Below are 12,441 nucleotides of genomic sequence, written 5' to 3'. Positions count from 1 at the left end.
AAATTAGAAAATGACTGGAGTAGATGTGTTGGAAGGTATAAATGCATGCCCTAAGTTGCATTATGAGAAGACCTATAGCAAGAAAACTGTGCCAGATCAGGACTGAATCTGGAAATAAACAGATCTCTGCCATGGTCGATAGTAAGGTAATTAGATAGCAAGCAAGGAAGATGTTACCAAGGTGGAAAAAGATTTTGATTTATAAATGACATTATTTGCCTTGTATCTGGTAGCTGCTGTAGGACTCTAGAGCTGGAAAAACAAGGTGAAAGAAACTCACTGGGGCCCCAGGTGGAGCAATGAGAAGCCCACAGGCATTAATTGGCTTTGCTCCACCGGCGCTGTTGATGCTCCCCCCAGATCCTGGGCTGCAGATCAAGTGGTGCCAGGGCTGTGTTGTATCTGCACACCAGGACAGCAGGGGTCCTGCTGGGCTTCAGAACAGACATTGCCAAAATAACCTGGTCTCCAGAGCAGCTGGCAAGATGCAGCATTTAAAGGATGGGACAGTGTCAGGATTTGGGAGGGATAAAAAGAAGACAGGAGGCAGAAAATTTGCTACCAGGTTGTAAAAGTAAGCACTTGGAGGGGAAGGAGGTTGTGAAAAAAGAAAAACTGATAATGAACCAACAAGCACTGCTAATATTCTGTAAGGCATAATCTTCCCACTAAAGAGTTTGAAGTGGAAAGATGGGAACAAGCTGTATAATTCAGATGTGAATCTGTTTGTGGATTGACAGGAAAGAAGGAGGTGCAGAAACCTATGGGATCAAATAAGCCAGAATAGCTTTGTTTGTGTGTGTTGGGTGAGGTTTTTTTTTAAAGCTAATAGGCCATATAGCAACCAAATCCTGGCATTATGGTTTTGTTCTTTATGTGATCAGAAAATGAGCTAGCATTGTGTCAGACTTAAGGCACAGTAGTTAAGCAAGAAATCTAGGCAGAATAAAGTCACTCTAGGTACAAATTTGAAACAAACATACGGGAAAAACAAAAGCAAGAGGCATAGGTGTTCCATGAGTCTGTCAGCATTTGGTTGTGGAGGAGAAGAGATTGACTGACAGGGTTTCAGAAATAGGAAGGATGGATAAAGTCCTTCAGATAACGGGATGCCACGTGTGTTCAGGTGGCTCTTCATTCTGCACGCAGAAATTCCTTTGCTTTTAACGCACAAAGTAAAACAGTAAAAAAAAGTTTCATTTCAAAAGAAGCAAAACAATAGTCCTGCCAAATCCCCAACCTTTACTTGGGAGCCATGCTCACTGAAGTCAGCTGGAGTTAGGAGTGAGCAAAGACCTTAGGATTTGGCCCAGTGACAACAACTCTGTTCTAGAGCTGAGCACTTATATGCTTTCATCGTGAAGCAATTTTAACAGCCTAATTTTGGAACCCCAGAAGGAGGAGTGGAAACACTAAAATATCAACTATCACAGCTCCCAGTAGATCTCATTCCTCCTTTTTTTGTGGACAATACAAATGTGATTATATGGTATGTGGGACCTGGTGCTGATGTTAATTGTCCCCCTCGGTTACTGTCAGCCTCCCTGCCAGATGTATTTCCATGTTTGTTTCAAGAGACATACTACCATTTAAAGTAGTGTCTGTTTTAGCTGAACAGCTAAACAGCTCTGCTTGGAAAAAAAAAAAAAAAAAGAAAGAAAGGAAAAGAACAAATGAACAAAATGAATTGGTGAAAATTTATACCATAGGTAGACCAGCACTTCTTAGCAGAAGTTGTCTTTTTTAAGATGATCTGGGTGAGCTTTAATTTTGCAAAAGAACAATAATGGAAAATAACGATGCATGCTTCCTAGGTGGACAGATACAAGGCACAGTCGTGGATGATTAATCCCACATTCACAATCATATTCATCACAGATGATTCGTGAGAAGAAAAAGAAGCAAAACTCAGGCCTTATTATTATTGCTGCAGACTCTCAGCAGGTGCACGCAGTGTAGCTTCATTCACCTCAGCAGGGCTCCTGGATTTACATTACTCTGAAATCCAGGCTTTTAATATCCAAAATTCATTGTGCCACTTCCACTGCTGCAAAGATTATTACAAGAGTACGTCAGGAATTACCAAAGGGAAATCACTGTTCCGTTTAGGAGGTGAAATGGAAAAGAGATGGAGCAGGAAAATGCAGGATTCGTGGATGAGACCTCAGAGACAACAGTCTGAATTCCTCTTATGTCAGAAGTTAGGAGGTAGCCACACGTGCATATTATCGTAATAGGGACAAAGTATGGAGATGACCAGCTGCTTAGCAATCAGATGCCTGAGGTGAACCCAGGGTACCAACCAAGAAGTAGAAAACACATCCGTTTTGAAACCGAAAGTTAAAAGAGGATTTTAAAGAAATGGAAGGACTGTTCCTCATCATCTCTTCCTTGTGTTGTAAGCTTGTCTGCTAGCACCAGGAGGAAAGACTGGAGATTAAATTGCCTGGCCATGAAGAGAGGAGCCACAGAGAAGTTTGTAGGCAGTCATTCCACCACCACTTCTCATAACCTGAATGACAGGAGATCTCCCACAGCTGATGCCACCCATGTTGGAACAGCTGTTTGGTGGAAGGGAGAATATATTCCTGTGATTAAATACAGAATTTATAGTCTTGCTGCCTTCTCTGGAAAGAAGCATCTCCTCCTTGGTAGCTGAGGCAAGAGAAGGGACAAAGCATTTTCCAATCCCAACAAAAAGCAATCAACATGTTTTGGGAAAGGATGAAGCATTGCTTAGTTTGATCTGTAACATGTTTTCATCTGTGCGTGAGTTCCCAAAGGAGGAAGAACTGATGATCACTGAGCTAAACATGATGAACTCAGCATACCTGACTTTGGGGCTCTTAATCTGATTTTCATGATTTGGGTGAGAAGATTCTCTGAAAGATGTTCTTGTGAGTTGTTAGCTTGTAATGCTGAAGATTTGAGAAGGATTCACTGGTTTTCCTCTCTGCTAGAAACAGGCTTAATACCTCTTTCTAGTTCAAACCATGACTGAGTGACATGAGTACAATGATAAAACAACCACTCTTTCACAAGCATTCTTCTCAAACTCAACTTGTTGTGAAATTTGAAGCAATACTAATAGAGATGAAATCTCTTGGGAACACAAGTGTAACGTGAATGTCTTTTCTTTCTCTTTTCTTTCTAGATTACTGATTCTAGTGTAGCTAGATTAGAAGAAAAAAATGCTGAGTACATCGAAATAGGGCTGCTTGAAAACTCAACAGAACAAAATTCTTTTAGATAGAACATTTGAGAGTTTTAGCTAGATAAATAAATGTATTTAATGTTGCTGTTCTCAGGGGGAGAAAAAATTGCTTCGTGTTTGATTAAAAGAAATAATTTTCTGGTTTTCACATGCATACAAATATTGTTATATTTATTTTGCATATGTTGCCTCCTTTTTACAAGCTGTTTTAAAACGTTTAAAGGACAGTGAGTCTTTAGAAGCTAGTATGAAAATATATTTGGCAGGGAAGTTAATATAAGCTCAGGGTAAGTCACAGTTGCAGAATATCTCACATAGAGTTTACTCTTTTTGTGCCTTATGACTAAGTAGCCTACTCAGAATATAATGAAGACAAAAATAATTCCCAGGAAATTTGATTGTAGATAATAAATTGTTTGTGTTTCCTCAAGTGTGTCATTCCCTGGAAGGCAATACTTTGTGCTGTCACAGCTTATGCTGAATTTCAAGGCTATAGAAAGGAATTTAGAGCAAAAGGCAAACCATTTCATGTTGTCAGGCATTTTATTTCACATTTGTTTCACATTTTTGCTAGTTCTGGTTCTTTGCAATGTTAGAAAACGTACCTTGAATTTTAGGTTTTTGGACCAACAGCAGAAGGTATTGTTCAGATCTAGGTATTCAGGATGCTTTAAAGCAAGCCAGAGAGTTGTATAGAAGAGACAAAACAGCTAAGCAAACAGAGTTTGGCTACACGTGCAGACTGTACCTCTCGATAATTCAGAGGTCTGCCAATTAGATATGCAAACACACAGCTGCCAAGGATGTAGTACATCAGTAGAGGGCTGAGAACGTGTGATTCACAGTGACATTTGGGGAACGGTGACAATGAGCATCTCTTCAGATTGCGTGCTCTGAAAAAAATCCCTGAGGCTCTTTCAGGAATTTTTGCTGCTACGCTCTGATGTGCCAATCAGAGCATTTCATTGTAGTTAGGACTCTGCATGTCAAACAAAATCACAGTAAGAGACCTGCCTGGAAAGGTTTATATCCTAAAGTGATTTGAGGATCAGTGGGTGAGTATCAAAAACAGTGGAGTTCAGGGAGAGTAATGTGAGGATGATGGTCAGAGCAACAGTAGCCAACATGAGTAGCTGGAGGTACCCGAGAAATCAATAATATTATTAGGTATTACAGAAAAGATTTTCCCTTTGAGTAGTCCAGTACTGTATTTGAGAAGACAGATGATTGATTTTTATTTTTTTTTTACAGCAATAACAAACGTATTTGTTCTAATGGCTTTGCAATCTCTTTGGGAAAAAAAAAACACAGATATGTTACGTAGCAGATTGTGCAGTGATGAGCATTTTCTTTTTGTCTGCAGTGAATTAAGAGGATTAAAAGCTTCTAAGAAAGCTGTCTGGGGCAGCCACAAATACGTGATAGAGCTAGATTCTCAGACTGTATAAATTGGCAGCAATTGAAGTCAATTTAGCTAATTCAATTTGTACTAGCAGTGTATTTGTACTATTTATTATTTAGAAAGGAGAAGATGGAAAAGGAATCAGCTTTGGTTACAAACTTTATCGTGGATGCTTTGCCAAAAAACATACCAACCCCTCAAGTGTTTGAAATGTCCTTTTATCTTGTTAATTCTATACGACATAGTATTTCTCTCATCAACAGACAAACACGTTATTTATAAAACTGCATACTGGCTTTGGACATGTCATAATCTTATTTTGCTCATTGAAATGCCAAGGCAGTGCATTTTTAAATCAAAACTAGAGAAGAACACAACAACCCCACTCTCATCTGTGTTCAAAAATCACTTGCTTTTGTGTCCCTCAATTTTAAGAAGGAAATTGCTAGCCTCCATGCTCACAATAGCAGCATTTCTGTTGGAGAAAGTTCCTTGTTTGCTCTAATCGATGCAGCGTGCTAAAGCCCAGCAATGCCTTCAGGCTAGCTGACACCCTGCTAACATGTAGTCCTTCAACAGATCCATTTAACATCTGAAGTATATTCAGGGGGTTGCTGGTACAAAATGAATGCTCTTTGGCCCAGAAAATGGATTGCATTTGGTAGAATAGATTTCATTTGTCAACACTGTTGTTCTTTCCCTTTTTTGAAAGACTTTTGGTTCGAGTCCCTTTTGGTAATGCACCTGCCATGATCTCTAGTTAATGAGCACAACAGTTCTGCATGTTGAAGTCCTTCATTTATAATAACAAGAGTCAAATAATTTGGAAAGTTGTTTTAGGAAACTGAAAGAAGGAAGAAATAATTCCTTATAGAAGTTGGATGTTTATTTTACAGCAGTGAGCGAAAACCACTGACAGCACTTAAAGTCTGCATAGCTAAACAAATGAGGCACATTTTATAAGAATTGCAGCAATCAAACTGTCCTAAGGATTCATCCCAACACCATTAATGCTTCGTGTTACTTGTAATCCGTCTAATGATGTTGCTAACACTACTGTGAAGAAAGGGATGGAGAAGAGCAGGCAATCACTTTTTTGTTGTTTTTACTAGGACACTAGCACAGCTGACATCTGAAAATCAGGGTTTTGTCATGTGGCCTGTCAGTAAAGCACAGCTGATGATTTATTTCATTTGTTCTTTTCTTGTGGAAGATAAGTGTGGAAATTTATACAACCAACCTTCTTGTTGGCCCCGTGCCATCCAGGAGCCTCTACTACTGCCAAGGATGGCTAGCAGTGGCTGAACAGGGAGCAAGATGAAGCATGTTGGGAAGTAAATAACTCCCAACAGGATTGCTCTGAATGCCAAAGCTAATGGTCCAAGCAAACACAATATAATCAAACTGCTTGTCTTTCCAGTTAACTACCATTCACCTTGAGATAACTAAGGAGAGAGTTCATAAAGAGGAGTGAAGCAATCACGTGAAGGGAGCAGGGCTTCCTCTGAGCTTTGAATGGTAAGAAGGCGTGATGGAGAAGTTTTTTTAGAGAACTGGTGATGGTGGAGAGGAAACTTACCTTAGCATTTTAATTTGGTTTGGGAGTGCAGTTTCAAAGCTAACCTCTCAGTTATGGAACACCCCGCTGTCTCACTGAGTGCAGAATGCATCTCTTGGGGATTTGCTTCTGCTCCACGTGTGCACTTAATGCACAGAAGGGCTAATGGGCTGCTCTCTTTCAGAGTATTCTGTGACCTGAAATGTTTGCATGCCGTATGCATTTCAACACCCCCCATTTCGCTCTGCTGATCTGCTCCTATTGAGCCACGTTGTCTGCAGTTGTAGGCAGATCCAGAGAGTCTTGAGAATGAAGCTTCTAGATATCAGGGAGGCGATTAGGAGCCCAAACTATTCTTTGCAGAGTGGACAATTGGAAATTGATATGTTTATCTTTTCTAATTTCAAAGTTAGTGTATATAAAGCAGTTCAAATCACTGATATCTTCCCAGCTTCACCTCAAAGTTCTTAAACCGAAATTGCAGACGAGAGTTGTGTGCTTTCCACATAAAATAAAGCCTCAGCAAGGGCAGGTGCAACTCCCATTCAAATCAATATCACTGGCAACAACATCACTCTAGGAATGAATTTCAGTAGCTGTCCTTTTGCTGCCTGCTGCTTTCTGGTTATAGCAGCTGAAGAGCTGTAGTAAAGGGAATTCAGAAGCAGAGGAGGTGTTGATAACCTGTAGTTCATCAGGGCTTCCTGATTCCTTGAAGCACGAACATTCAATAACTCTGAAGAAGACGGAGATTGTGTTGGATAATGCTGAAAAAAAGGTTAATAAAGATCCAGGGTTTAGCTATTTCACTTATCTTCTCCTTGTCCACAAGTTTAATATATTGAGTTGTGTGACTGATAAAAAGCTTTTGACCAGAGACAAACTCTTTTCCCCATCTAATTCCAACCCACCAGAACATCTTGAATTTGATAGCAAAAGTTCACGTTTCTGAAGGATGGGTATTGTGAAGTCTTGTGATCCTATCATCATTCTAGAAAAGCTCTTGTGCTTGTGGGAATTTTAAATTGATCTTATTTTAATTTATTTGTTTATTTATTTATTTAAGCAAAAGCTTGTTTGTAACCTTCCCTTCAGGACAGAAAATGTGAAAGGCCTAGGAGAATTATCTCCAGTGTGTTTCTTAGAGCCTTTGAGTGATTGGTTTAGGTCTTTGTTCAATCCATGATTTTGTTTATGATATTTTGCTGAAGTGTTGGAGCAGGGTCAAACACGGAGCGATTGCAGTCTCACCTCTTTGCAAAGTTCGGTAGTGTTTTTGTCTGTGACTTAACTTTGGACTGAATTAATTCTGCAGAAGGAAATTAATCATACTAAAATTTGCATACTTCTTTCTCTATTGAGAGAGCTGGTCCCAGTTGAATTCCAAGCTTCTCCCTTAGGAGTAGCATCACATGTAAATTAAATCAGTTAGTGGCAGATCAAAACCAGGCCTGTTATAAGCCAGTGTTTACATTTAAAATCTTCCAGTTAAAGAGTGGGCCAGGCTGTAGCACACTTCACAATGAGAATTCTTCTCCATTTGAGTAACAGCAAGAATGCCCACCTTGTCTTGAAAATGATTTTAGCGCAGGACAGTGCTCAGGATTAGTAGCTCATGCAGAGATGCCTGCCAAGCCTGTAGATGTAATTTGGTCTAATTTTTCCTGAGTATCTGTGTTCTGTTCTGAACACTCCCGAGGCTATAGATGTATGGAGTATGCACAGCTGCACACTCACCTGAGTGCATATGCATAGGTTTGGACATTCATGGCCTGAATGCTGTACTACCCATCTTTGGAAAACTACTGACTTTTCTGCCCAGGGCAAAAAAGGGTGCTGGAATATCTCTAAACTGGCAAACGACTGCACAGGAGAATGCTGTAAAGGTAGTAAAAGCAGAACTCCTTGAGACATACTGCATCACTGAGCTTAAAAGACAGTTGATTCATGATAAAACAAATACTGTATTGCACAGCTTAGTCTTCTTTCTGTGGCAGAAGCAGTATTTTGAAATTTAATTAACTTCGTGTGACACAATAGGAACGGATGGCAAATCAATAATGAATGCCATTTCAGTCACCTTGTGGTGGTGTAATTCTGTGTTTTTCTGCACTGATTAGGTCTCACTTCGGTGGGAAGCACTTTGGTGGCAAAGGGGCAAGTTATTACTGAGCTTCTGGCTGTCACTGGGAAGATGAAGTAGTTTCAGCACTTAGTAACCACAGTGATTTTGGGTGCCAGTGACTTAACATCTAAGCAGGAGAGGAAGAATCTCACTTTGTTGGTGCTGTTGTAAGGTGGTTTTCAGGCTCAGCAAGTCCTCTACTTACCTTCAGCTGAATGACTTTCAGAAAACAGAAGTCACTCTTGCCTCAAAGTTGGCATTTATTGACTTACTTAACTACTCGTCTCACTGAGACTTTGACAAACTGGTGGGAATTTCTTTCCTTTGGATCCAGGACTCCCCCTGTTGTGCCCACAGAGAGATGTGGGACAGGCCCCTAGCTCTGATCCTCCCAGCTCCCAAATCCACTATGGAGAAGCAGCTCAGGGAGCAGAAGGTTTCTCTAGCGGGATGCTGGGAAACCTTCCATGTAGCAAACACAAATGCTGTTAATTAGAGGCGATGTTTTTTGCCCATTCATTGAGACTGAGGAGCTCAGCGTTGTGCAAAGTGGGGAGAGAGCTGGAGAATCTCCCTTCTTCAAGGGCAAGCTGCCTATGTGTGGAAGTGGTAGAGAGGCTTCCCCTCAGGATACATGCAGGCTCCTATCCCATAGTGCAGTTTTGGCTGCATTGCAAAGAAAATGGATGGATCAGAAATTAGAACCGGGAAGAACATGTACCCTGGGGCCACTATGTCAGTGTGACAGTCCTATGCTTTTTTGGGAAAGCATGTGAACTCTTCCCTTTATATCAGTGTGAATTATGATTCCCAATCGTCACTGTTTCTAACGTAAACAGCTTCTAATATAAACCATTCCTGCTGGTTTGCCACAGCCAGCCAACGAGGCATGGAAAATATCAGATGTTATATCACATTTGTCCAGATAATTGCAGCAGTGATTGAAATGATGGTTGATTTAATGCTGAGGAAAAAGATGGGATGGAGGTATTACACTTGAGAGACAGCAAAGATAAAGTGGATGCAAAGCTGGCTTTCCCAGGATGCTTTCCTTTTACCCTACTCATGGGTGATCAACGTGACGAAATTGCAAAATGATGTGGTTGATATGCTGATGTCTGCTGTGGATCACCTTTGTGCCCTTCTCAGCCTTACATAAAACTCTTTGGAGGAAGGATGAAAGGAGCTCTGATAAAGTACAAGACACTTTGTGGGTAAAGAAACAGTATAAATTTGAGTTGATTATCCCTCATTCTGATACTTAATATTCTGGTGTATGGGAACTGTTGAGTCACGACCTGAACCACTGATTGCTCACCTGGGGCAAGCACTGAGTTTAGCCATGGAGCACAGGTGAAGGTGATTCAGCTGTGTGACCAAAGGGGTGGAGCCTGGCTGCACCTCTCCTAGACCCCATTTAAGGGCTGACTGCAACTGGGGAAGGGTTTCTTGTTGGAGATCCTTCCTCTGTGGAGTCTTTCCTGTGAACCTGGATCTTTGGATACAGGTGAGCGTTCCTTCCCTGTTTGTTTCTTTCCAATTCTAACCACAATGTTTTTTCCAGCTGTAACATCTGGTAATGATTACACAATGCAGTTTATAAGAATATGGATATATGGATGCTTGTTAATTAGTATGAGTTAATTCATGCATTAACTATCAGTTGACTACTTAACTATACAGTTATTGCTCCTCAACTTTTTTTTACCTTTTTTAAAAAAACCAAGCAAGTGTTCCTTTGTCAAAACTGTGTAGTCTGTTTCTGCCAAATTTGAGGCTTTTCATTATATCTAATTTATTTACTGAATTCACTCTTCTTGTAATGCTGTTTAACATCTGTTCCTGAAATGGCTTTAAAGGCTGCTGAAGGCTATACAATGGCTCTAACTTTTCTCATGCTTGAATGCAAAGAATATATTCTCCAAGGGAGTATGTGTGCAACTCTCTGCAGTATCTCTTCATTGTCATACGTAAAAGAAAAGACAGCATTTCTTAGGGATATGAAGTTTATTACCACATGAGAAAATATATGAAGGGTGGTTTATTTTCAAGTAGGGACCTGTTGTTGTTGTTTATTTTTTAATTTTGAAATTGCTAGATAAATTCTAGAGTCGGTTTTATTGCTCAGGTGGCTCCAAGTTTGCTAATGGCTCCTAGTTGCCCCGGGAACAAGAAGCTGTCTTTTGCTCACTTAGCAGCAGCAGATGCCAAAACCAAGAGCCTCACCTTGCTGTTGAAAAGAAAGAGGTACTAATTGTAATTGGCTTCTTTGTTGCAGCTGCAGAAACTCAAACGATCACTCTCCTTCAAGACCAAAAGCTTGCGGAGTAAAAGTGCAGACAACTTCTTCCAGAGGACTAACAGTGATGTGAAGCTGCAAGTAGACTTGATGCCAGAGGTGAGCACGAGCACAGGGCAGCTTCCCAGCTCGGAGAGCCAGGCATCCTCGCCCACCAGAACCCAGCAGCTGTCAGAAAACAACAAGGCTCACATCTTCCAGGAGCACATCTTCAAAAAGCCCACCTTCTGTGATGTCTGCAACCACATGATTGTTGGTAAGCAACAATTTTCAAACTCTCTGTGGGCATCCATGTTAGGATGTGCGAGATGACTTTCCATAATTCATGTGAGCCTAGATGTCCAATTGAGGGTTCTAATACAAAAAGGGTCTGCATTTAAGTCATATCTGCTGTAAACGAATATAAAATCTATATTCACTCGTGGTTCTCTTTCCTTGGTGACATACGCAGTCATAAATAACAAGTGAGGGTTTCTGCCAGCATTAAATTCTGTGCTCATTTAGGTTATATTGAGCACCAAGTGCAAGCCTTGTTATACATTATACTAGAAACAGCAGAAATCCATCTTGAGAATTTGTGTTTGCTGTTCTTTCTCTTTTATACAGCAGTAATTCTAATTCTTGTTCTTTATGACTGGCCCAACCCTGCAGTGCCCCTTGTTTCCCATTAAATATGGCGACGATGCCCATCTACCTCAGCTGACAACTGAGCAAGAAGTAGTATCTGCTGGGTGGTTGCTTTGGCAGTGTAGGTCAACTGAACACATAAGAACTGAATTCATACTGCAGGCTTTCTTGGGATTGTTGATTTAGTTGTCTCTCTTCTAACTGTCACTGACAATCCAAGAACTTCATACCTTTGAAGGATCTCCCTTCCTTATTTCTGTGACTATATAAGTTACTGCCATGGACTGACTGACAGAAACAGAGGACAAAACTAATCATTATTATGATTAGTTATTGTATATATAAATATATTCTAATTATTATTTTCTTGAGCATCCAAAATGCAACTCTGTGGTGAGCTCTGCTCATAAATTTTCAATGCAGAGCAGAAGATCTAAAAAAGGCATCCTTCACACAGCAGGTTATCTGTGGGGCTGCATGGGTAGAGGTCAGAAAAGAGATGCTAGCAGGTGACTAGAGGTGTACAACACATGTGGTCACTACTATGGGAAGCTCCGAGAGCTGCTATTCAGTAACACAGCCCTACAAATGCATGTCTCTGCTGCTAGTTTAGTATGCACATGATTTGACCTCATTGTTTATTGTCTAGCCACAGCACAGTAAGAAATAAATTCAGTGACCAGCGTGAAAGTGAGTGACAGAATTTCCATGTGTTGGGGCAGTACGTGGGATGAAATGCTGGTTTAGCTTTATGTAGAAGTAGAGCAAGTTTTTGAGTACAGACTTTTGTCTGCAGTTTGTTTAGCTTGCTGTAAGAAGCAATGCTCCTTGGCGTGGAACTGCTTTTCATATGAAAGCTTGGTAAGCTCTTGAAAGATGTTGATAGGATTGTTTGACCTTTCTCAAAGAATGGTACCTTATTTTCCACGTAAGGGTGCTTGGTGTCCCCCTGTTTGTTTGAGGAATTGTGTTCTTTGCATAAGGCAGCTGCCAGTCAGCAGGATGTTAAATCCAATGCAATACAATCCTGCTTCTGTAAATTAAATAACCAAACACAGGAGTCTTGGTTTCGTTCACCCCACAGCTTTACTAAAGTCAGGGAAATAGGAGTTTTGATTCCATGTCTTTGTTTCTTTCATTTAAGAGGTAGAACAAGTCAAAGGGAGAAGGATAAAAGCATCAATACCAGGGAACTGCATAGTCCAGAGAGTGAAGG

The 12,441-nt window shown here is 40.5% G+C and overlaps 1 protein-coding gene across 6 annotated transcripts in view; it reads left to right on the top strand.

Annotated features, from left to right (window-relative positions):
- Positions 1–12,441, top strand: part of STAC (SH3 and cysteine rich domain) — a 254,281-nt gene that overhangs the window by 193,181 nt on the left and 48,659 nt on the right. For all 6 annotated transcript variants that reach the window (XM_090142346.1, XM_090142344.1, XM_090142342.1 and 3 more), the window contains one exon: positions 10,578–10,854. In XM_090142346.1, the coding sequence (XP_089998472.1) occupies positions 10,578–10,854 (277 nt within the window). The remainder of the gene's footprint in view (positions 1–10,577; positions 10,855–12,441) is intronic.

The sequence above is a fragment of the Phasianus colchicus genome, chromosome 6, assembly GCF_987193195.1.
Source record: "Phasianus colchicus chromosome 6, bPhaCol1.hap1.1, whole genome shotgun sequence".
Taxonomy (NCBI): Eukaryota; Metazoa; Chordata; class Aves; order Galliformes; family Phasianidae; genus Phasianus; species Phasianus colchicus.
This window is presented reverse-complemented; position numbering and strand designations above follow the sequence as displayed.